The sequence below is a fragment of the Ips typographus genome, linkage group LG5, assembly GCF_016097725.1.
Source record: "Ips typographus isolate SLU linkage group LG5, UJ_Ityp_2.0, whole genome shotgun sequence".
In the NCBI taxonomy this organism is placed as follows: Eukaryota; Metazoa; Arthropoda; class Insecta; order Coleoptera; family Curculionidae; genus Ips; species Ips typographus.
In genome coordinates this window covers 9,553,638-9,575,843 of record NC_138426.1, presented here as the reverse complement: position 1 = coordinate 9,575,843, position 22,206 = coordinate 9,553,638, and the positions used below count along the sequence as shown (strand labels likewise).

The following is a 22,206-nucleotide window of genomic DNA, read 5'->3' as shown; positions in this document are numbered from 1 at the left end:
ATGTCATAAATAGAGTCGAAACTGGACAAAGAAGGATTGTTTTAGGTGAAAAATTCTGCATTTGAATAAAAAAATGTATTTAACAAGGATAATAGTTATTGTTAATGTAGACTCTACATAAGTTAAAGCATCTGAATTACATATGTATATAAGTATGTACCTAACTAAATTCTTGGTATGCCACCCTACAATGTTAACGTTACGTCGTCATTATAATGTAAACAAAGATCCACTGATGTAGTATATAATACTTAAACCTAGACAAAATGGAAGTAATATCATTTACAACTTATGATCGCACATAATATATAGAGGTAAATCATAAAATCAACACTAGATTGGAATTATTGTTATGTTATAGCACATATAGTCACTTTTCAAGCTTTCTAGTAACAAAAGGCTTATACTCTTTAATGCGAGGAAATTATTACGTTACAAATTATTATATTTACTTTTTTTTATGTATACTCAGGTGGCCTTTAATTAGTAGTGTGCTAACAGAAGTAAAAAGTGTGAAATTGCACTCAATAGGTGACTCAACAGTCCTTAATAAAGTTTGGTAGAAAATTAAATAGTAAAAAATTGGATTTTAAACTACTTTGCCACACAAATTCTGGATGAAACCAAATAAAGTGAGATACGGGATATTGCAATAGTTTAAGGGGTTTTATATACCAGTAAAATAGTATATAATACATATGTGATATATACAGGATGCCACAAATTTGTGTATATTTATGGAAATCTAAGAGATATTCAAAATATCGGAAAAACTTTTTATTGTGAGGTTAATTCACAAGATAATTCAAATTTTTTGACACTTTAAGATTGCAACTTTGTTTTGGTTTTTGCCAGCCAGCATCAACTTAAATGCGACTCTGTATTTTATAAAGCAGATTTTGAAAATGCTTTCTTTTCTGACTTAAATGACTTGTAAACACTTAAATGTCAATTATTAATAATACTTTCCTATTAATACAAAATTAGTTACTATACTGCATACTAAGATACATGTTTTGTTATTTTTTTGTGGTTTTAGTCTATGAGCTCACAATATTATGACTCCAAGAGGTGTATGAAGGAGTCACAAATGTCAAGGTTTCTGGTGTAAAACCTGCCTAATAAAACTGCAATGACCAGGCCTGAAAAAGTAATGAAATACCAAAAAAACCTGTATGATATCAATTCAGTTGTTCTTCTACTTTGAAACTCACAGTTCGTCAGACAATAACAAACTTTTGATAGTGATCATTTACCAAAGCAAAATCTTCACCAAATTACTCATATTTCTGGAATTATTCTAATCTCAAGCGATGCAATAAACCGTCCTCACTTGCAAAATGTTAACGCAGAATTCGACATTTTCACTCAGGTATCAACAAATTGCTGTCCTTTTTAATATAGCACCATTTATAATAAAGGCGGTAGCACCATCGGCTTATAGAAATAATAAAGCGTTAAGCAAATATGGAAGAAAACTTTATAATACTCTAAAGAGCAATTATCTTAGTTTTAAACTGATTTCAACAAATTAAACTAGTATAGCAACACAAATTAAGTATAGTTATTGGTTTGATTTAAAATATGTCAGTAGCTTATATGAAGCCCAAATGTAAAGCAGATACAAGTTTGAATAAAAAAGTTTCAAACAATAATTTTATACTATAATAACATGTGATGAAAATCGATACATGATTTCCTGTGTGTTACACAGTCAATTAGAGCAGTTGTATGAAGGCGAACTCTGTAACGAATAGCAAGGAAATTTCTTTGCTATCATAGCAAACCCTTCTCTATCGTAATATATGGTACTTTCGATTGGCGAAGATCGGCACTCAACGTAGCTATTCAGGTTGTGCAAAATAGAAAGACCAAATGAGGTCTTTCTATGATTTTATCTCTCTTGGGGCTATGAAATTTTGTATTTGTCAATCTTTCTTTTCCGTCGTTTTCTAAAATTTAAATGTTTTGTTTTTTAACTTTTATGCCCGTCAGTGTCAACATTGTGTCAATAAGGTTGAGGACCAATTGATTGTGTTTGCACCGCACTTTCTTTGTTTTTGTGTTTTTAATTAAAGTGTTAATGTATCTAATAGTTATTGTTTTTGAGGTGTAAGCTATTCATGATGGAATGGTTGTGTTATGGCTATTTGGGTTCCATCACCACATCCTAAAATCTCATCCTACTTCCTCCAGAAAATACATAAAAATTGGTAGCATGTTTACAAGGAAATGAAAAATATTAATGGTCTAACAAGAAAATAAGATATTTAAAACTGAAGAGACAACTATAATGACAACGAAAACGACTATTTTATAAGGCAAACTTTGAAATCTACGATTAATTATTGAGAAAGTAAAAAACGTAGAATTATTCAAATTATTGTCATTTAACCTGAATACGACGAAACAAGTAAAAGCAATAGATTTATTACTAGAAACTACTTCCCGTTTTCTGCCGAATGTGATAGAAAATAGCTTAGAGGGTACCAATAGTTAGTAGAAAAAAATTCTAGTTCTTTCTTGTCTATTTCTATTCGTTGTCTGTTTCCTACATCGTTACGGAGTTCGCCTTGTGGTTTTGTAATCGTTTTTCCAAGTACAAAATCACAATGTGTTGTATTTGAAGGCACTTTTGTCGACTTAAAATAATATTTAAACATGAATCTATAAGACCACGTTTGGAAAAAAGATAAATGCAACAGGAATGTTGTTAAATAACAGTTTCCTAAATAGTTGTTAAGGCGTTTTTTGTTTTTATTTATTGCCCTATCACAGAAGAGTTTCTACTGCAAAAAAAGTTGATTTTAACTTAGAAGTTCCACTAGAAAATTGATAAATTTATGCTGGCCACCTGTAGAAGCCTGGCAAGTAAACGGACCTCACGTTGACTAATTTAAATTAAACAGGTAATATTTACAGTGGCGTTGAATTTTTCGCAAATAAAAAAAAAACTCTCTACCCTCTTAATTCCGTACTAATACCGGATTACGTCAACTCTTCAACCACCAAAATGCAATTTTTGGTCCCACATTGGTACTAGTATAAAGTGTATATCAATAAAAAAATAAACCTCTGTACGCAATAACTTGCCGATAACTCGTCAAAAAGAAAATAAATAAAAACAACCTAGATATTGTTGGCTAATTGTACATAATTAGCGGGTAACATTCCCACCTGTCCGGTCCGCTGGACCTCTCCTGTCATCCAGCCGCCGTCAATACTGCTCACATTTATAATTAAATCTCCGTCCCTAAAACTGACTTCGTCCTCGTCCTGCGCCTCATAATCGAACATCGCCCTGTAGACCCGTCCAATACCTAACGAACCGTAATTATGATTAACCGGGTCCATATCGTGCACGGAGCCAATCTGCCTGCTGGGCGCCGGCTCCATAACTCCGCCACCCATCTCCGAATTGAAAATGACAGTTTGTGACGGCCGCATCGAGTAGGGACTTTGAAATTGATGACTCGGCGACTGCGCAAGCCAAAATATCTCGGTTTACCGTTCAAAACCGGTTGTAGAGTACTTACCTGAGGATCGTAGTCAGCTATCTTTCCAACAGAAGGGTGTTGCATAGGCGCAGGCGTCACGTGCTGGATTGGCGCTACTTTAGGTACGGAATTTTCGGCGTTGCCGTTTTCATTTTGGTGCCTACGTTGCTCCATTTCAGCTTTCCTTTGTAACTCACCATGGTAAGCCACGTTGCTGAAATGATTTCATAGTAATAATGCTTGATTATTGCTTCCCCATGCTATTTTTTTAAAATACAAGCTGTTCCAAAAATTATTTATGTTTATTGTGTATTCTCTATAAGATCAAATAAACCAATTTAGCAATAACAATTTTTTAACATGGCCTATACTCAATTGACAGCTGTCAAAACTCATTAAACAGTGCCGTAAAACTTCATATAGCCGCGCCTCTTTGATTAATCACGCCGCAAATTGTTAGTCCTAACTCTGTGGGGTTCATTTTGACAGTTATGACAGCTGTAAGTGACGCAAGCAATAGTGTTCTTTACGGCCGAATAGTCCAGGCAGCTAAAAACCGTAAAACAAAAAAAAAAGTGTTCTTTATCGTCGCAACTGTCAAATTTAGCTTTAAACCCAACTTTCAGTGTAATTCCTTAGATTCGAAAGTATTTCTAATTTTATAGTTACAGTGAAAGTGTTTCGGCAGTTATGACAGTTGTCACGTGACGTAAAGCAGATTTTACACCCAAAGTTTTAATGCAAAGAAATTGGAAACATTTATTTTATTAAATTTTATTCCTCAAATAAATTCATGAACTTCTTGGAGCATAAATTGATTTGATTTTACACTTTTATGTCAAAGCTGTCAATGAAAACAGTTTAACCAAGCAAACCAAGTGAATTATTTAGTGTTTAGGTGGTAATAATAATAATAACAGCTTATTCCTACTTGTTTTTCTGGTATTTTTGATATTTTTATTTTGATATTTCATAATCATTCTGAATACTGTGTTTATGTATTGAATTCTGCAGCACTCACTCTCACTTTTTCATTTTTGTCTGTTGGCAGTTGGCATTACGCAAAACTGCAAGTTTGATCAAATAAGTTGGATGAAAATAGAACCTGTCCTATTCGGTAAAAAATTTGACATAAAATGTTGTTTTACACTGATAAAATTCGCCCTTGAAGCATCTTCATGAATAAATTCATGAATTTCTTTGACATCAAAGCGCAGTGTAAAACCTGCTTAAGAGAAGTTTAAAAGGGTTCCGTCAGAGCCTTTCATCACATCAGAACTGTCAAATTTTGCTCCATAGAGCTGTAAAGACTACTTAAAGTGTGGTTCCTCTAAGAACACACATCTACTTGGCATTTTGCAACTTTCAAATAGTCCAAATTTCATTGCCTAAATTGTTGCTTTTGATTGGCTTTTTCTTTACATTCTCTCAAATTCTCCTATAATTCTCTTGGCATTTTCTCCAAAAATAAATGTCTGATAATTTTCTATTTTTAGAGAAGCAAAATAAGCTCCAGTAGAAGCAAAAGTGATTTCACCGCATCTAACACCAAATTCCAGACAATCCAGAGATAGCAAGATTGTTTCTAACATCAATTTAGTGAATCTTAAGATAGAAAAGCTGTTTGAAACACTTTTTTAACTGTCATAATCCTAGGAAATCCTAGACCAAAAAAAAAAGAATTTAAAAAAAAACAGGTAAAGGTGGAATTGAAGAAAACACGTCATAAACTTAATACAAGAGGAAGAAGAATTTTAAAAATACCAAGAGAATGAAAAATAAAATGTCCTGTAATGTGTCTTGCAAGAAACAGTTGTAACAGTATAAAGATTTTGTCCAATTTTCTCAAAGAGACCTTCACAGAAAGAATACTTTTTTTGCAAATCAATTAATTTGAATAGAACAGAGGTTCCTAACACCTTTATAAGAACAACTAAACATCACAATTCCTTCTAATGCCACAAATTAGATGACTCACCTGATAATTTTAGTGTTTTGTTTTATTCTCAACGTTTCTGGATCATCGGCGACCTGCGTGAACTTTCCTTTGCTTCTTTCAAAGTCGGCGTGATAATTTACGTTGGACTGCAACTTGGTATTCTCCGCTATCCGTTTCAATTCCGGTGTTTCCGCCATTGTGGTGGCCTTTGCTTTTGGTACGTGTCTAAATCAAAAACTCTCCTATCAAACCAGTCTATTTGACATTAAGGAAAGAAACTTACGCGTCGCAATACGGTTCTTTGTCGAATCCTTTATAATTTCGCATGTTTAGCGCCATTCCACAATCTTTACATTTAAAACAAAACCTGTGCCACACCTGAAATAAAACAATGTTTATGTTTATCATTAACATTATATTATCTCATCAAATCAACTTGTAGTAACCATAAAATAATAATTAAATAACTGCTAATACTAGAACAAATTCAATTGTCCACTCTCCTTGTCTGTAAATACATATTGTGGTTACCTAAAACCATATTTATTTAGCCTTTACACCAGATTTCATAGTCTGGTATTTTTAGAAAAGATACTCCACCTCAAACACTTTAAGTACTTAAGAAGCCCATTACAAATTAAGACTAATGAGTTCCAAACTGCTATTTCAACAACATTGTATTTGACTTGACACTTGACTCCTTAACACTTGTTTTTTGATAATTTAGCCTGATTTATTTGAATAGGAAATCAGCACTGCATGGAAATCCAATCTGTTTGGCAAAGTAATTTTAGGGTTTCAGGTTTTCAGAGAATTGTTATTTCATTGCAACATTTTTATACAATGAAATATTGAAATCACATTAAAAAGATTAATTGCAGAAGGGTAAATAATGTTCTGATTCTTAAAGTGATATCAAGAAAGACTTGTTTAACTCCTTTTAAGTTCTTGGATGATATCTAAATTTACATAGTTACTTATTAAATAAAATAGCTGCATTATTGGTTGTCCTGGCCTGCAGACTTGCTACCCATGAAAATTATCCCCTTCTGTAAAATCTAGTCATAAATAAACTGTCAGCCAGACTTCAAAATCCAGTAGCATTTACATAAATTGACATTATTAAAACTATACTTTGACTTTAATGTAATCAATCAGACCATATGTGTTAATTCCTAAATGTGAAACAATAACTGTTATAATGAAAATCTTAATGAGTGTAATATGACCTTAAAATAACTCTTTAATTTACCACACAAGTGTTACCAGTTAGAATATGCTTCTGACTATTGTATTACTCTCATAGGCTCATTAAATTTAGAACAGTCTGCAAGTAAGATAATTTTACCTAAAATGGCATATTTGAAATTTGATGTTGCTTGTCTATTGTGCAAACTGTAAACTACATTTTTGTGAATGCACTTTAATGTCAAGGTTAGATAACTATCAACTTTTTTAATTGTTGTTGAGGATGAGATTACCATTATCATGTGGTATGAGTGCCTTACATAATACAAATAAACTTAAGCTGATTTACTACATTAAAAAATGTGATGTCCTGCTAATCTAAACTCTAAGTAAATTAGTTGACAACTAATTAAGTTAGAGGGGTTTCTTATAGAATGTAATGTTACACCCCTTTACAAATCAAATGGGGACAATCAAGCATTAGAAGCTCACTTTAACATGAAAATTAAGCAAACAGAACTGGGTTAGGCAAATTGCATTTTTATGCTAAATATTTCAGGTCATGACAATGTGGACAATATGGTTTAAACTGAGCCAAATTAGTCTCTCAAAACTACATGGTTTAATTTTAAATAATACAGTAGTTTTGTTACTTTGTGAGTCATTCATATACACTTAATTCAACCTTAATCTAAATATTTAGCCTTGATTAAACTGTTAAAGCTCAGTTACACCAAACAGGGTGCAGCTGGTTAAATTAGGTGATTCAACCAATTTCACCAAATTTAACTAAAATAATATTGAAACCCGCATAACGGCACATTTGTGGTTTTTTTTTGGCAAATCAATTACCTTATCCAGACATTTCAGTTCTTCGGTGGGATAAACCGTTTTATCACATCTGGCACACCGTTTGTTCATCTTGAATGGATCTTGCAAACTTTCAGGTCACTTTATAATCCACTTGACTGAGCTTTTAATAGAAAAGAATTAAGAGGAAACAAAATAAAAAACTTCTAAACAGAAAAAGTCTTGAAACGACCCAACCCGAGCTCGCCAACCTCTGAATTAAATGTCTGTCACTGTCACATTATAACTGACACTTGACACATCGGTTTCTAATTTACAAGGTCAGTGTATGTCTTTGTTATTTGTGAAGGTGAGACAAAGACAGAAACATATTCAGTGCGATCCATATTTTTATATAGTTAGGTGTCAACTTTTCTGACAGATGACAACATAACACGTGGTTGATGGCACGTGAAGCCATCAAAGAAAATATTTCTTGTTATGGTTGTTGTTTTCCTCCCTGAAAATCTACCTAGTGCTTTCAGTTTTGCTGGAAAAACCTTTTTTTTGTGTGCTTTAGTTGGATAGGACATTGAAACAATGCTCAGCGATGACGACAGAGACGTGGATGTTGAGAGTGATGTAAGTGTAAACTGAAAACTGAGTTTTGATGGTCATTGGCCAGCCAAACCCAAAATAAACTAACAAAAACTTTAGTGTGGAATTCCCTTGACAATACTATAAAACAAACAATTTTTTTCATTGTTTTAAAGTTTGTTTACAAGAACTGTGTGTGTTTAGGATGGAGATGACTCTGACACTAGACAGTCTTCATCAAACAGATCTTCTTCCAACACCCAGTACTACTCCCAGGTAAGGTAAAGAGCGTCATCATAAATACAGTCAATTTAATGCAAAATAATAGGCAGAAAAGAGAGCACATCACAATGCCCTGGAAAGAAAACGCCGTGATCATATAAAGGATAGTTTCAGCAGCTTGAGAGACTCTGTGCCTGCATTATCTGGCGAAAAGGTGAGACAACAACATAATTTGCCATTATTATTAAGTTGTGTGTGTGTTTCCAGGCCAGTCGCGCACAAATTCTTAAAAAAGCAGCTGAATATATTTCTTTTATGAAGAAAAAGAACAATTCACATCACCAGGACATTGAAGATCTTAAAAGGCAAAACAGCCTGCTGGAAGCACAAAGTAAGTGTAATTTTTTATACTAAAAATAAGTTAATATTAATTTGATGTGCATGCAGTTAGAACATTGGAGAAAGCCAAACAAAGTGGAGTGTTTGATAGTGAACTAGATAGGGAAGTACTATATGACAGTGAATCTGATAGTTCTGATGTTGAAATATCAGTGCAACAACGACCACCAAAGAAACTGAAGTCATTTCATTAAATCTGTATGTTTTAAATTTTGTATAGTTTCTTCTATAAGCAGTCCATGAAAATATTATGCTAGGATTTTTAATGAGTCAAAGTGTATGTTTTTAACTAAAGTAATGTTAAGTTTTTTATTTAGTAGAGGATTAGATGTTAATATTAAGTTTTATTTTATAGAAACATTTTATTTAATTTTGTAAAAAAGAATTAATAACAGAAGTTGTTTAGGAAGTCATTAATTTTGAAGAGGTGTTTCAAATCAGTATGGTTGCTTGTCATTGAGATGTAATAAATAAAAATGATTACAGAAGAATTTCACTTTTTTTAGTACTTAAGTTGGTAGTTCAGATTTGATGAGAAAACCAAATTTTAATAAATATTTTATTGTGAAATAAAATGGGTAACAATAAAAAAAAAGAGGTATGTTAATAGTTTTGATTCACTTTTTCTTCCTTTGTTCTTTCTTCTGTTTCTTCAGCTCTCTGTACCGTTCTCGCGCAAGTGCGTTCTGATATATTCTATATCCAATGTACCCTACAAATTGACAGAGATTTACAACCATACATCCCAACAGTGAGCACTAAAATATTAAATGATACTCACCTAATAACAACACAATCAAACTGATCAAACCAAACAAAATCAAAAATTCCACCCAGGGATTTGCAATTGGCACACCAATTGGTGGCTTAGGTCCACCAGTCTCACCAGTCAAACTCTTCAGAAGCGTCGCCTTTTCTATTGGATTTAAACCCTGCATACTTTCCAGCGCTTTGATAAGCTCTTCCACCGTAGTTTTAGAGTCGGTTTCTTCATTGTTGGCCTCGTTAACAGCATCTTTCAACCCTTGCAACAGATCGTCCGCCATTTTTTAGAAACTATCCACTTTTCACGGTAATTTGGCCAACATATGGCAGTGAACGTTCCAAGTCACTGAATGCAAGCCTCTTAACATGTGGCTGAACGTACTGATAAGAAATAATGATTACATACACTTGTGTCGGCAATTTCACCTAAACGAACCGGTATACACGTTTGCGTAAATTACGTCATCAAAATCTATTTATTAGTGCAGTATACTTACAAATAGGTACCTTATTTCAAGAAGTTTTATTAATCTGTTACTGATGAGACATACAAACAAATATGCAGGGAATTCCCTCTAATTACAGATTTATAAAGTTGTTCCTGCAATTATTATTAAACCTGACTTGATATAGTGTCTAACACTTGTATCTTTCAGTTATGTGGAGATATATTTAGCCAAGATTAAATATAATTATGTGCTATCTTTACAATGCATCTAACACACACACACAAAATATTATCTTGTCTTGTATACTGCATTTAACTTAATAATTGCACATATCCAAAGTAAATAGCTTTATTATTATAAAAAAATACATTCATTGAAATAAAAAGAAAAGGTGAATATTTTAATACTGGCTGATTTAAAAACAATCTCATAAACTTCAAGAATAATCAAAGTGTACAAACATATTTAAAAAATCTGTTTTTGAAAACCATCCATCACAAGCCTTAAAATACACCATTATTTTAAGGTATATTTTATTCAATTATTGGTAGTAACTCAACTCTAGATCAAACAGGAAGGATTTGTAGGGGTAAAATAAAAATCTTAGTAGAATATAACATTCATTAATATTTTACATTTATGACTACAAACTGCAACTTATTTTTAAACTAAACTAATGCTTGTTAAAGGCAAGAACATAGAATGTTCGCAGACTTTCAAGAGTTGCAATAAAAACTCCTGCATAAGTTGCCAAAGCCAAAACTCTGTCTCCTTGGCCACTTTTTAGATGTATGGGGATGTTATCACCACCCTGACAAAAATAGATTATTCAAGTTTTTAATCCATTAATATTAACATAAATTTGTTAGTTAATTTGAAGGTTGACTTTGAAAAATATTGGGTAAATGATCAGACAAATAGTTCTGTATAAAGTGGTATTGTTAGTAAACTATTTTTCTTGCATAACTTACAATAAAGTGTTCCTGGGTTTTCTTGAGTTGGGAAAACTTGGGGTACACAGTAGTACCAGGACTACCAGAAGCATTGCGTGTGGTGCCCCTGACAACTGCTTGGGTGAGGAGAAACAGCTTCTAAATAAGAGAAAAAACAAGAAAACTTATTAAAATCACTGAATTAGTATATATTAAAAAAAAAGAGGGGTACTACTAATCAATGGATTACGTAAACCTTTGGGTTTAGAAAACATAGAATACACTCAGGAAATTTAGGAAAACCTGAATGCAGTGGCAGGGAGATTTATTTTCAAAGTTTGAATTATTTAACCTGATTACCTTTGAGGAATTCATTGTCGTAATTCTCTGGATATTCTGGCAGGAAAGGTAGGAATTCGGTCAGAGGTTTCACACCCGTATTCAATCCAGAATCAAAAATAATTTTTGATTTTTGACTGACTTTAATGACAGTTATGACAGAGAAAAGTGTCATGTTTGTTTTTTAGAACTAGCCATCTTTATCTATCACGTTACAAGATGCATTGAAAAACAAAGATAACCCTGAACTCAGTTAAACAGAACATAACTGCAACTTTTGACAGTTGACATTCAGTAATCAAATTAAATTTGTTTATTTTTTATATTTGTTTATTTATATTACTGTTGTGGAACAAGAATCAATGAAAATACTCAAATATATATTACTGTAGTGTTTATTTTAGGTATAGTCATGTCTCAGGAACAATTAGAAGCTAGGACAGGTACACCCGTAGATCTGACAAAAGTTAAAGTTGAAAGTTTAGAGGAAGTTAAGTAAGTTGCAAATTTTTATATTTTGTTGCTATTAAATTTTTAAATTAGCTGGAAATATGATTTACTATGGGTTTTACCTTTATCGTTCTATAGTGATATTTAATATTAATTTTAGTCATAAGGGAAAACTAGCTTTTTTGCTTCTGCCAGTATCTACTATTTAAGTTTCTTTATGTTTTTTACTTAAAACAGAATTTTTTAATTACGCAATTTGGTGGTAAGTTGTTACCTTCGTACATTTACAACACCTTTTGTAACCTTACATATGCATAATAGAAACATTTCAGTACTCCTGTAAGCAAAAGTAGCTTAAAAGATGAACCTATCACTATAGAGCACAGTAACCTTCAGACTGAAGAAGTATTTGTTAAAAAGGAAGATATTTCCCAAAAGGAGTAAGTGTTTGTTTATGTCAGCAAAGATGTTTTGAATTAATTAAATTTGTGATTTAGGGAGCCTTTGTACTTTCACCCTGTGGAGTTTAAACTTCATATGGATTATAAACAGGAAAGCTGCAACACCTATAATGTTGCACAAGGCTTGTAAGTGATTTTTTTTAAACATATTGGTATGTAACTCTGAATTTATGTATCCTTGCAGTCTACTAAAGCAAGATGAGATTAACATGCAATCTAATATTAGTTCCTTAGTGTGAGTATTTGCAACTTATCAATTAAATTCTTTTTCATTGTTTCAATTGTAGTTCAAATGGATTTAGTGATGTTCCTATAACAAATAACAATAAGTGGTCCTTTTATGAAACAGGAAGTAGCAAAAAGTGTAAAAGAAAACGAATATACAAATGTCATTCCTGTACTTATGAGGCTTATAGTGAATGTCACATAAAACGTCACAGTATAGTGCATGAAGACCCAAACAACTTAGAAAAATTTATTTGCTCTGACTGTGATTATGAAACTATCAGAAAAGCTGATTTGATACGACACCGCCTTTTACAGCATTTCCGCAGTCAGTTTAAACCTTTAAGATGTTCCCAGTGCTCATATGAAGCGGTGTTGAGCTACCAACTAAAAGCACATTCCATGATTCACAAAGACCCCAGCAAATTGGAAAAATTTAAATGCGCCGACTGTTCCTTTGAAACCATTCGAAAGTCATCGCTTCGCGATCATATTCGTTTCATTCACCAAACGTCCAGTTTATCAAAAGACATTAAATGTCCTCACTGTCCTTACGAGACTACTCGGCAATGTACGCTAAGAAAACACATGCTAGTGCACGAGGATTCGAACCAGTTACAAAAATATAAGTGTTCCGAGTGTTCGTTCGAGACTATTCGGCGAAAGTCTTTGACAAGACATAATTTAACACACCAGAATATTGAGAAATTAAAGTGTCAGTATTGCAAATATGAGACTACACGAAATTGTAGTCTAAAGAAACATTTATTAATTCATGAAAATCCAGAGCAGTTAGTGAAGTTTAAATGCGAGGAGTGTCCGTTTCAGACGTTGAGAAAGTTTTCGTTAAAGAGACATAGTGCGATTCATCAAAATCGAGGAAATATAAACATTCCACAGTAATAATTCGCTTTTATTTTTTGATGATAAGAAGTTTTAGGATGGATTTTATACCATTTTAGATGATTTTATTCCAGTTTACAGATAAGATATTCCTGAAAGAGGTTTTTTTATTAAGTTTTATTAAGTATTTTTTGAAGGATAACAATCAAATCTGGCAACATTTTTAAAAGGCTTTTAAGGAAATTAGAGAAACGGCAACAGTGAGAGAGTGTAATTGACAGTTGACATTTTGATACCCTTTAACCTAACTTTTATTATTTTTGTTGGTTGAAGTGCAGCAGCGAATTATTTACTATTTTTAATTATCTTAAAAGTTATCTAACATGCCCCTTTGTACTAAATAAAACAACTATAATGGCTTATGCTGCTGCATCATACAAAAGAATTCTATCAATCCTAGAAAAGTGGCCTATAGATAAAAGCAAAGCCGGTGGCAGGTAAGTCAAAACCTATTTTCATTAAAATCATCTGATCAGGGTCTTTCAGGGACTACTGTGAGTTTCTAACGAAACAAGTCACTCAAGCGTACAAAGAAAACTCTTTTGAAACTAATTGCAAGTACTGGGATCAGCAGTACATTGCTTTACAAAAGTTGGTGAACAACACTAACCACAACAAATACAAGAGAACCTTAACATCATCAGCTACTGGTTTGACTGGGGAGCAGTGTCACGAAGCCCTATCCAACGAGTTTCTCGACGAATTGAGGAAAGAGGAGAAGAAGTCTTTCTTTAGAAAACTCATTTCAATACGCTAAGTGTGATGTTTTTGAAAATGAATTTAGTTAGGACTTTAGGAGTAGTCAGGCGTTTTTGCGTTTCATCTCAAGATTTGCCTCATATTCCTGTTATGGCTACTGAAGTTTTGGAGTTTCTGAAACCACAAAAAGAAGAAGTTATCATAGATATGACCTTTGGGAGTGGTGGCCATTCTAGGGAGATTTTAAAAACTGAACCTAATGTAAAAATTTTGGCTGTTGACAGAGATCCTTTAGCTCATTCTTTTGCCAGTCAATTGGCTGAAGAATTTCCTGGAAGAGTTGTACCATTGTTAGGCAAATTTTCTGATTTACCTCAACTGCTAAGTGCTCAAGGTTTCAGAAAAAACTCCATTGACAGTATATTGTTTGACTTTGGTTGTTCATCTATGCAGTTTGATTTGCCTTATAGAGGGTTTTCAATGATTAAAAATGGTCCTTTGGATATGAGAATGGATGGTGACAGAGATCCAGAAGTACCTACAGCTGCAGATGTTCTATCACATGCATCTGAAGAAGATTTGTATAAAATCATCAAGTATTATGGAGAAGAGAAGCAGGCAAGAAAAATTTCACGTGCTATAGTAGATTCAAGGTATATGTTTAAAAAATTATCGACAACTGAAGAATTGGCTGACTTGGTTGAAAGTGTTATTTGTGAGGAATTTGATGTGGATACAAAAAAACACCCAGCAACTAAAACATTTCAAGCCATAAGGATTTTTGTTAACAATGAACTGAATGAAATTAATTACGGTCTTCTATTAGCAGCGCACTATTTAAAAATTGGGGGCAGAATCATTACCATTACTTTTCACTCTTTGGAAGATACAATTGTCAAAAGACACATACTGGGAAATGTTATTGAAAACTGTGCAAATCCATTGCCTTTGAAATTCTCTAGTTACAATTTTAACTTAGGCTCAGATTCTGTGGACAAAGTGGTTAATAGCACTTGGCAAATGCTGCACAAGCATGTTCTTGTACCTTCTTATGAAGAAGTGGAGAATAATAACAGGAGTAGATCTGCAAAATTGAGGGCTGCTGTTAAAGTCAAGTAGATGATTTTAGTTAAAAATATACATAGTTGTTACATGGTTTGTGTTTTTTTCATGCTGCAAAGTGATTTAATAAATGTAATTAAATTGTATACTGATTTTTAAAATGCTAGATAACAGAGATTTGAACCAAAGTGAAATTAGCACATTAATTTTGGGTCATTTTTAAAACTACGCCATTCTGAAAAAAATCAACCGATTTTAATGCGGTTTGGACCGTCATTGAGCTTGGTTTATTGGCTCTTTACTGATGTAAAAAACTTTTACTTTAATGCACTCTTACTGCCTTATACAGGGTGTGAAAGAAGTGCGTCCAAAAACGTGATTTTTTTGTTTGTTTTAACATAAAGAAGTGTTATTTAGGTCAATATCTCGGGACGTTTTTGGGCGTTTCCCAATTAATGTCCCATGTCTCAAGAAATATTGATTTATCCAAAAAAGACGACATTACAGTTGCTCAAGCTCGAATTAAGTTATGGCAACAGCTTTTCATGTGTCATTTTAGTTGGGTGTAGATCCAATATTATCTTTTACATAATTTTTGAAGCAACCCCATGACCAATAAGACCATACAGGGTGGCTAAAGACAATCAAAGTGAGACAAGAACGTGCGCAAAAAAAGAAAAGTATTACATTACAGCCATTTTACTCTAATAAATAATTTTAACATGGGTACTTGTTGTGTATGGTATTATCTTGGGACGTTTTTGGGCCATGTTTCCGAAGAAATATCGATTTTTCCGGAAAATGGATAAAACACTGTTCAATCTTGAATTAAGCCATATTAGCAAGTTTGTAGCCATCACTCAAGTGCTGTTGTATGTTCAACATTATCTGTTACATAATCTGAGTTCTTTTCAGAACAAGCCCCATATTTGGTAAGACCTTACAGGGTGTCCAACGACAGTGAGTGAAACTTGAAATTGTTTGCACAAATTGTTCTTCCACTTTAATTGTCTCTAAACATTCTGTATATGGTTCTATCGGTTAAAAGAGTTGACTTAAAATGACAGTTCAAAGCTACTGCCTTAATTCGAATGACGAAGCTTATCTTATCCCTCCATGGAACGTGAAAACGAATGTGGTCAAAGTGTTCTTTAACGTCAGAACTGTCAGATTTGTCTCTAAGTCTACTTACAGATAGTTTTTTTCCAAGAAACTTGCATTTTATAATTTCCAAATTCCATTGCCTGAACTATTGCTTTTGATTTGCATTTATTAACTTTCTCTTCAAGATTTTCTTGATTCCTCCATCTCTAAATAAGACACAATAATTACTTTATGTCTTTTATTAAAATAAAATGTGATTTTTTATGAAAGTAACTTTTTAAACAATTTACTTTGCGTTAGCATATTTTCAGTCCAAGTGAACAGCTTCAGCAAACTAAACCGGCACGATTTCCTGTACTTTTTGCATTTGCTCTTTTTCTTTGCTTGACTCTCTGCCTCTAAATATTCCTGGGTTAAATTGCTGTTTATTGAGGTGGATGGACTGTAATGTTGTTCAAAATTACGTTTAACCAACTACCTCAGAGTGGCACAAACTCACGTTAAAATGAAATGAACTATATCTCCAATTATGCCAGTACCTTCGGTACTCAATTCAGCTCCTTCACATATTGTCCTTAACAAGCATGGTCTTCCAGGGTATCCATGGCTAGGAAAGATTCAGAGTCACTTTAAAAATTGGTTTTATGGCAAACATACCTTTCAAGCTTCCTTTCAAACAACTCGTACAAAAATTGTCTGGTTGTGGAGCCAATAATAGGGGGATAGCTAAAGTCTGTCTCGTTTTCTGGCAAGTTATAGGCTGCTTCAAAGTTGACGGAAAGAAAAACGTCTCCCGGTGTGTTAACTTTTAAGGGTACCGCAAATGCTGTCAGGATCTGCACAAGAAGGGATTTACAGTTTTAACCTAATTTGGTGCAGTTTACACTTACCCCCATATAAGGTCCCCCATATGGAAAGTGGAAGTACAAATTTTTATAATCGTTCCATCCCTGAGCAGATTTCCAACCTAAGAAAACCACTAAAATTACCAAAAAGTATAGCTTTCTTTTTACGGATGCCATTATACACTCGGGTTTCTATAACGGATACTATATTATGGGTATTTCTTGGTCTAGCTCATACATTATGGTACTTGTTAGTGAAGCTCACGGTTTTGTTTGCTTTTGTTATTAGTACCGAAGATTGGGTGTTATTCCGCTAATCTAGTTCAGCTTTTACTAGTTTACACCTCCTATATTGAGTTTGGTGCGTTTCTCACATTCTCATTCAGTTTTGGTAACTATATTTGAATGGATACAGATTTATTAAGAAATTCAATTTGAGTTGTTCAAATTATCTGTTTTATCTATTATTATATTGTACTTCACCTAAAACTCTTCAGCTCTATAATATAATATGAGATGACTAACTAAAGGTTTTTAGCGCTTGTTAGTAAACAATAACCAACCCATAAAGGACCATTTGAACTAGAAACACCAATGAGTCACTCAATTTTAAAATTCTATAATATTTAAATAACGGTTATATCTTATTATGTCATTATTTGCTTATTGGAGAGAAAACTAGACTGTAAAATCCAAAGAGCAACCAATATTCTATCTTTTCTTTAGTTCAGGATATTGTAACATAAAGATTACACTAGGCGCCGTTACCCTAAGTTGCCCCGGTCTCCCCCAGTACAATGTTTGTGTCAGCAATATTGGCGAATTGGGGTCATGATGTGGGTATAAATACTGCACCAAAAGCACGTACAGATTACCGAACTCTGGGGTCTTCCCCAGAGGGAAGTCACTGACTGATCTCCGGGTTAGTCTGGGTACGCCTATTGTGCAACTTAAAAGTGGAGCAGTAGGTGACCAAGTGCCACACCCTAGATCAGCCCTAACAAAGGAATTAGTGTGGACGCGCAGCACGAGTTGCCGTTCCAGCTTACCTCCCTTTGTTAGGCTCTTCGCGTCTTTGCCGGCTCGGTGAATGCCCTCGGACCTAAGTCTAGGGTTCATTCACCACCGCTAAAGCGTTGCCCTCCGTGTACCTTTGCCTAGAAGCCAGACCACGTCATGATCCCCGCCATCTTAGCCATCTGGGGGTAAGATTATCGTCTAGAGATTAAGGCACTATTACGTAATAAAGAGTGGGTTACCTGTGGAAACCTGAGTATTCTTCCCCCTCAACCAACCCTTAACGTGACAATATCTGCAATATGTCTTCAAATGAGTATATTTTAGATCCTCTAACATACAATAATTTTATCTAAATAGATCTACAAACAAGTCTTTGATGGTTTAATAGTGACGAATATTTGACTTTTGACAAGAATTTATTACTCTCTTATTCTGATTTTAAGATGGTTCACACTGTTGCTTTTAAATTCAAATATAAATTAATTAAGAAATTAAAATTTTATATTCTGTATAATTTAGTATGGATGCATTTGCAAACGTTCATCATTTGGCGTCTAAAACACCTTTCGTTAGAATTATATTGCATTTCATGAATCACCCTGTATATTAAACAGTCTTATGTTAACTGATTTGGGCGACATCTTTAGCCTGTTGTACTATATACTCAGCATTATAAGTTTTGGGCTTAATACAAGGTGTTCACAGATGCACACTAAATAAGCAGGATAGTTTGTTTGTTAAACTGATCAAAGAGGTCGCCAACTGTGCTGTTACAACTGTAATACTGTAGTATATTGAGATACTTATACAAGATTAAGTACTGTTATAACCTTGGAAGCTGTTAAAGTGTTAAATGCCACTCCATGAAGTTGTAAAACTACAAAACTTGTTTAAAAGCAATACAATTAGTGTAAAACTGTAAAATGTATGGTATGTATTAATAGTTTTTTGGCAGTTCTGACGTCTGACAAACAAGTGTATGTTTTGGACTAAATTTAATCTGTAGAAAAAAAAGTCAAATTTGAAATTCAAAAGTCAAATTTTATAGGTTCCTGAGTTGAATTTTGTCGGTTATGACTTATTCTAAAAATGTTTTAAAAATCCAAGAACAAAATTCTGTTTGCTTTCTTATCAGCAAATCCATGTTGAGCAAACATAACGCATTTTAAGTGGACACTTTTAAAGGATTTGCAAAGTATAATTAAAACAAAACCTATAAAAATCTGGAGAATTTTAGAGAAGTCTGGCAGCTTTTTTAAAACGTTGCCAGATTTGCCAGAAATTAAATCATTAAACGGTTTGCAGCACTGGAAAAATCTGAAAATTGGGGAAAACGACCCCCAGTTCATCGAAAATATTTTTAAGATGGGGTTTATACTAACACCCTGTATATTATTAAATTTTTGAATTACATGTATAATATCAGGCCTACTTTATGTACAATGTAACGTACCTAATTTTAACTGTTTCTGAGTTGGGGTTTGCAGACCAAGTAACAAGTAAAGCCAATCGCTAAATTTTCAAAAATTTACTTTTAGACTTAAAACTATATTTTTATCTTGTTGATCATACAAAATAAGGTTAAGTTTGTATCAAGATGTCTATTTAAAAAAACTAGAACTTTTTAAGAAAACCTCAATCCTTCTTTGAGCTAATTTTTTGAACACTCTGTATAATTATTTATCTGGAATTTCCCTCGTTTATTGTTCAAATAGACCCTACTTAATATGAAAAAAATTGTTTGATTTGATTTACTGAAGAACTATTAGAAAAATGGAGGAATTTAAGAATGCAGTTTATGACGTCACTTCCAGAGACCTTGTTTTGGGCTGTACTTGTTTTACAGGGTGGAACAACTAATGAATAACGACATATAATACAAAAAAATGGTTCGTTTGTTTCTTACGGCTGTAAATCTTTCAAGTATCATACAAGTTGATGAAGTCATTATAGCGCAGCAGCCCGCCATCGGCTTGAAAATTTATCCCAAAGGCAAAAGGTGACAGGTGCGATTTTACATAAAGGTTGTTTTTGTTATCCAATTGTCCAAACTGTAGTACAATTGGTCCTTATTTGTTAGACGTTGTGGAAATTACATTACTCAAACCAAAAATGTACATTTTTTAGAAGCCCCTGATGTTGCGCGTGTGGTCTTTTTTAAAACGCTGGTCCGTAACAAATTGCGATTCAGCTATATGCAGATTATTCAAATTTCGAATATTTTTTGATGGGATTTTAATGAAATAAATTTTATTATCAGACCGGCGTAATTGTACATAAAGTTGTCGGGGCTTAAGAACTTTTATTAGTTTACTTTAATTCCCTTTTAAGGTCAACCGGGACGTATAAAACAACCATTTGGTCTTTTATTGGCTGTCTCAGCAAACACGAAACTGAAGTCAAACTAAAGGAAATGCTAATGATTATGACTTTAGTCCGGCCTTTTAAAATAATTGAGACATCATTATAATGGCGTTTCGATATTAAGATCGTTTGTACACAACCACCCTGTATTATAATTAAAACCTATCTCGTTTTTAAATCATCAAAGCCTCGTTTCACGTTCAACGGACCTTGCAACCTTATATTGTCTTATGTTCCCTACTGATGTGTTTGTAATTAGGGATTATTTACTTTTAATGATTTGTTATGGGCAGGTTTGGATGATTTTATTACCACACAATGGTTTTACTCAGGTTGATGAGAAGTCAGAAATTGGAAGAGTTACAGAGGTTGATAACAAGAAAAAATTGCAAAAATGAGGGTCAGAGAGGAAGACGAATGGTGTAACTTTTAACAGAAACATTATTTTATTCAACCAATTTTAATTAGTGTGATAAAATTTAAAAAGGTATTAATTCTGAGTGATAATGCAGAACTTTAAACTTTGTCGACATGAACAAATAACCCGGTGGCTTTTCGGGATTTCCCTGAAGACGTCGTCTTCGTGCAGGTACCGCGTCCTCTCCTGCATTCTGATAAATGCCTTGCGGGCTTCCAGATTTCCCTAGTGCGAGCCAAATGGTTGCTATTTGTTGCCACGTGAGTGTACTTTAATTTATGATTTTTTTCCTATTTTTAAATTATGGAAACCACTAGCATTTCTGTCCCTTTTGTGCGTGTCCTTAATGACACATTGTACTTTAGTGCATTTCTGGATTTAAAAAAAGACTTGTCATAATGGACCAATCTACAGAGTAGTCCAGTTTTAAGTGACAATACACCATTCGATGGGTCATCAAAAAATAAGTTGACATTCATTATGTAATTTTCCTGTTAAACGTTTCCTAAGGAAAATACAGACCTCCAAAATTCAGTTTAAAAAATGGTTTTCTTGCTGTAACTCTCAGACTAATTTGGAGAAATATTCCGTTTACGAAATAACCGGGTACTACGTTTTGAAACCCAAAAAAAGAGAGAAGATTCAAATCTGGTCATCTGGACGGTTGAACTGAACATTCAAGACTTGTGGGAGTCCAAATTTGTACTGAATAGTCTAAAAACTTGTTATTTACTACTAAGAATAGTCTTATAACTCGTTTTTCAGACTGCAATCCATTGTCGAGTGTTTGAAACTGGATTCCAAGCACTAAAGACAGTCCGGAAATCAAACAGAGATTGTTGCGCAAAAAACTTAGTTTTTACTACTAAAACCCCAATTTTTTGGTCTGAACAAGTCTAGAATTTAATTAAACACTGGAAACAGTCTAAATTCATTTTTTAGACTAATTAATTTTTTAAAATTAGTTTTCAAGACTAATATCGTAGCATTTAGTGCCAAAATGTTACCATTTCTTTACTGAAGAGTCTGAAACTTGACTTTTACTATTCTAAATAGTCTAAAACTCGATTTTTCAATCTTAAAGGTAAAAACAGTCAGAATTTTTTAGAAATGCTCCAATTTTTTGAGCCAATCGGTGTAGAAGTCAATTTATTAGTGAAGAAACTTGAAGTGACATTTTCAAGACTATGGACAGTGTACAAACGGGGTTTCAGGCCTGATAAGTTAAAAATTTTGTGTAGATAGTCTTGAAACTAGATTTTTCAGGCTGAAAGCAGTAGAAACAGTCTAGATTTTTAAGAAATGCTCCACTTTTTAGCACTGAGGTGTTCAGAAGTTAATTTAATAGTGAGAGAGCTTGAAATTACATTTTTAAGCCTATGGAAAATGTGAAAATTGTCAAAAACTTGGTGAAGATAGTCTTGAAACTTGATTTTCCAAGCTGAAAGCAGTTTTAAAGTACGAGAACACGTAGAGCAAAATAAATAACTTGAAAAGTTAGTCTTCAAGTCAGTTTGCATTAACCTAATGTTAATATCC

The 22,206-nt window shown here is 33.3% G+C and overlaps 8 protein-coding genes across 12 annotated transcripts; 4 read left to right on the top strand and 4 right to left on the bottom strand.

Annotated features, from left to right (window-relative positions):
* Nucleotides 1-60: 60 nt before the first annotated feature.
* Lasp (LIM and SH3 domain protein Lasp) lies at nt 61-7,693 on the bottom strand. Its single transcript, XM_081980690.1, has 5 exons — nt 7,477-7,693; nt 5,720-5,814; nt 5,476-5,661; nt 3,537-3,711; nt 61-3,480 (listed from the first exon to the last, which is right to left on the bottom strand). The coding sequence occupies exons 1-5, from the start codon at nt 7,543-7,545 to the stop codon at nt 3,130-3,132; spliced, it is 876 nt and encodes a 291-aa protein (XP_081836816.1). The 5' UTR covers nt 7,546-7,693; the 3' UTR covers nt 61-3,129.
* Nucleotides 7,694-7,862: 169 nt separating this feature from the next.
* Max (MYC associated factor X) lies at nt 7,863-9,122 on the top strand. The gene is made up of 5 exons (XM_081980699.1): nt 7,863-8,055; nt 8,215-8,286; nt 8,339-8,446; nt 8,500-8,623; nt 8,680-9,122. The coding sequence occupies exons 1-5, from the start codon at nt 8,014-8,016 to the stop codon at nt 8,823-8,825; spliced, it is 492 nt and encodes a 163-aa protein (XP_081836825.1). The 5' UTR covers nt 7,863-8,013; the 3' UTR covers nt 8,826-9,122.
* Nucleotides 9,123-9,176: 54 nt separating this feature from the next.
* Nucleotides 9,177-9,779, bottom strand: LOC145729784 (uncharacterized). Its single transcript, XM_081980700.1, has 2 exons — nt 9,413-9,779; nt 9,177-9,343 (listed from the first exon to the last, which is right to left on the bottom strand). Exons 1-2 carry the CDS (start codon nt 9,675-9,677, stop codon nt 9,249-9,251), a joined length of 360 nt encoding a protein of 119 aa, XP_081836826.1. The 5' UTR covers nt 9,678-9,779; the 3' UTR covers nt 9,177-9,248.
* Nucleotides 9,780-10,452: 673 nt separating this feature from the next.
* On the bottom strand, nt 10,453-11,295 carry COX7A (Cytochrome c oxidase subunit 7A). Its single transcript, XM_081980702.1, has 3 exons — nt 11,138-11,295; nt 10,817-10,936; nt 10,453-10,656 (listed from the first exon to the last, which is right to left on the bottom strand). The coding sequence occupies exons 1-3, from the start codon at nt 11,150-11,152 to the stop codon at nt 10,519-10,521; spliced, it is 273 nt and encodes a 90-aa protein (XP_081836828.1). The 5' UTR covers nt 11,153-11,295; the 3' UTR covers nt 10,453-10,518.
* Nucleotides 11,296-11,413: 118 nt separating this feature from the next.
* On the top strand, nt 11,414-13,158 carry LOC145729774 (uncharacterized). Of its 4 annotated transcripts, none has more exons than XM_081980686.1 (6): nt 11,414-11,611; nt 11,899-12,006; nt 12,064-12,153; nt 12,212-12,262; nt 12,315-12,517; nt 12,571-12,734. In XM_081980686.1, the coding sequence occupies exons 1-6, from the start codon at nt 11,529-11,531 to the stop codon at nt 12,588-12,590; spliced, it is 555 nt and encodes a 184-aa protein (XP_081836812.1). In that variant the 5' UTR covers nt 11,414-11,528; the 3' UTR covers nt 12,591-12,734. The 4 variants fall into 4 exon arrangements, with proteins under 4 accessions (XP_081836812.1, XP_081836809.1, XP_081836811.1 ...); XM_081980684.1 differs by adding an exon at nt 11,727-11,828 and having other exon boundaries at nt 11,493-11,611; nt 11,888-12,006; nt 12,315-13,158; XM_081980683.1 differs by having other exon boundaries at nt 11,418-11,611; nt 12,315-13,158.
* Nucleotides 13,159-13,379: 221 nt separating this feature from the next.
* On the top strand, nt 13,380-13,912 carry LOC145729786 (ubiquinol-cytochrome c reductase complex assembly factor 2). Its single transcript, XM_081980701.1, has 2 exons — nt 13,380-13,592; nt 13,642-13,912. The coding sequence occupies exons 1-2, from the start codon at nt 13,510-13,512 to the stop codon at nt 13,910-13,912; spliced, it is 354 nt and encodes a 117-aa protein (XP_081836827.1). The 5' UTR covers nt 13,380-13,509.
* A 5-nt stretch (nt 13,913-13,917) lies between these two features.
* Nucleotides 13,918-15,009, top strand: LOC145729775 (putative methyltransferase-like protein 15 homolog). The gene has a single exon (XM_081980687.1). The coding sequence runs from the start codon at nt 13,918-13,920 to the stop codon at nt 14,971-14,973; it is 1,056 nt and encodes a 351-aa protein (XP_081836813.1). The 3' UTR covers nt 14,974-15,009.
* Nucleotides 15,010-16,122: 1,113 nt separating this feature from the next.
* On the bottom strand, nt 16,123-17,046 carry LOC145729781 (uncharacterized). 2 transcript variants are annotated; one of them, XM_081980695.1, is made up of 5 exons: nt 16,911-17,046; nt 16,678-16,856; nt 16,520-16,627; nt 16,311-16,462; nt 16,123-16,226 (listed from the first exon to the last, which is right to left on the bottom strand). In XM_081980695.1, exons 1-5 carry the CDS (start codon nt 17,040-17,042, stop codon nt 16,201-16,203), a joined length of 597 nt encoding a protein of 198 aa, XP_081836821.1. In that variant the 5' UTR covers nt 17,043-17,046; the 3' UTR covers nt 16,123-16,200. The 2 variants fall into 2 exon arrangements, with proteins under 2 accessions (XP_081836821.1, XP_081836820.1); XM_081980694.1 differs by lacking the exon at nt 16,123-16,226 and having other exon boundaries at nt 16,250-16,462.
* Nucleotides 17,047-22,206: the final 5,160 nt, after the last annotated feature.

What these genes read in the sequence shown, in the direction of transcription:
- Lasp (XM_081980690.1), bottom strand. Translation starts at nt 7,545, where the DNA reads ATGAACAAACGGTGTGCCAGATGTGATAAAACGGTTTATCCCACCGAA. An exon ending in CAAAACACTAAAATTATCAG is followed by an intron (nt 3,712 to 5,475) that starts GTGAGTCATCTA and finishes AAATCATTTCAG; the next exon opens with CAACGTGGCTTACCATGGTG. An exon ending in TAGCTGACTACGATCCTCAG is followed by an intron (nt 3,481 to 3,536) that starts GTAAGTACTCTA and finishes TGGCTTGCGCAG; the next exon opens with TCGCCGAGTCATCAATTTCA.
- Max (XM_081980699.1), top strand. Translation starts at nt 8,014, where the DNA reads ATGCTCAGCGATGACGACAGAGACGTGGATGTTGAGAGTGAT. An exon ending in ACGTGGATGTTGAGAGTGAT is followed by an intron (nt 8,056 to 8,214) that starts GTAAGTGTAAAC and finishes GTGTGTGTTTAG; the next exon opens with GATGGAGATGACTCTGACAC. An exon ending in CTGCATTATCTGGCGAAAAG is followed by an intron (nt 8,447 to 8,499) that starts GTGAGACAACAA and finishes GTGTGTTTCCAG; the next exon opens with GCCAGTCGCGCACAAATTCT.
- LOC145729784 (XM_081980700.1), bottom strand. Translation starts at nt 9,677, where the DNA reads ATGGCGGACGATCTGTTGCAAGGGTTGAAAGATGCTGTTAACGAGGCC. An exon ending in TTTGATTGTGTTGTTATTAG is followed by an intron (nt 9,344 to 9,412) that starts GTGAGTATCATT and finishes GTCAATTTGTAG; the next exon opens with GGTACATTGGATATAGAATA.
- COX7A (XM_081980702.1), bottom strand. An exon ending in AAACCCAGGAACACTTTATT is followed by an intron (nt 10,657 to 10,816) that starts GTAAGTTATGCA and finishes TATTTTTGTCAG; the next exon opens with GGTGGTGATAACATCCCCAT.
- LOC145729774 (XM_081980683.1), top strand. Translation starts at nt 11,529, where the DNA reads ATGTCTCAGGAACAATTAGAAGCTAGGACAGGTACACCCGTAGATCTG. An exon ending in GAAAGTTTAGAGGAAGTTAA is followed by an intron (nt 11,612 to 11,898) that starts GTAAGTTGCAAA and finishes GAAACATTTCAG; the next exon opens with TACTCCTGTAAGCAAAAGTA. An exon ending in TCTAATATTAGTTCCTTAGT is followed by an intron (nt 12,263 to 12,314) that starts GTGAGTATTTGC and finishes TTTCAATTGTAG; the next exon opens with TTCAAATGGATTTAGTGATG.
- LOC145729786 (XM_081980701.1), top strand. Translation starts at nt 13,510, where the DNA reads ATGGCTTATGCTGCTGCATCATACAAAAGAATTCTATCAATCCTAGAA. An exon ending in AAAAGCAAAGCCGGTGGCAG is followed by an intron (nt 13,593 to 13,641) that starts GTAAGTCAAAAC and finishes AGGGTCTTTCAG; the next exon opens with GGACTACTGTGAGTTTCTAA.
- LOC145729775 (XM_081980687.1), top strand. Translation starts at nt 13,918, where the DNA reads ATGTTTTTGAAAATGAATTTAGTTAGGACTTTAGGAGTAGTCAGGCGT.
- LOC145729781 (XM_081980694.1), bottom strand. Translation starts at nt 17,042, where the DNA reads ATGGCATCCGTAAAAAGAAAGCTATACTTTTTGGTAATTTTAGTGGTT. An exon ending in TTTGAAAGGAAGCTTGAAAG is followed by an intron (nt 16,628 to 16,677) that starts GTATGTTTGCCA and finishes AATCTTTCCTAG; the next exon opens with CCATGGATACCCTGGAAGAC. An exon ending in ATAGTTCATTTCATTTTAAC is followed by an intron (nt 16,463 to 16,519) that starts GTGAGTTTGTGC and finishes ACAACATTACAG; the next exon opens with TCCATCCACCTCAATAAACA.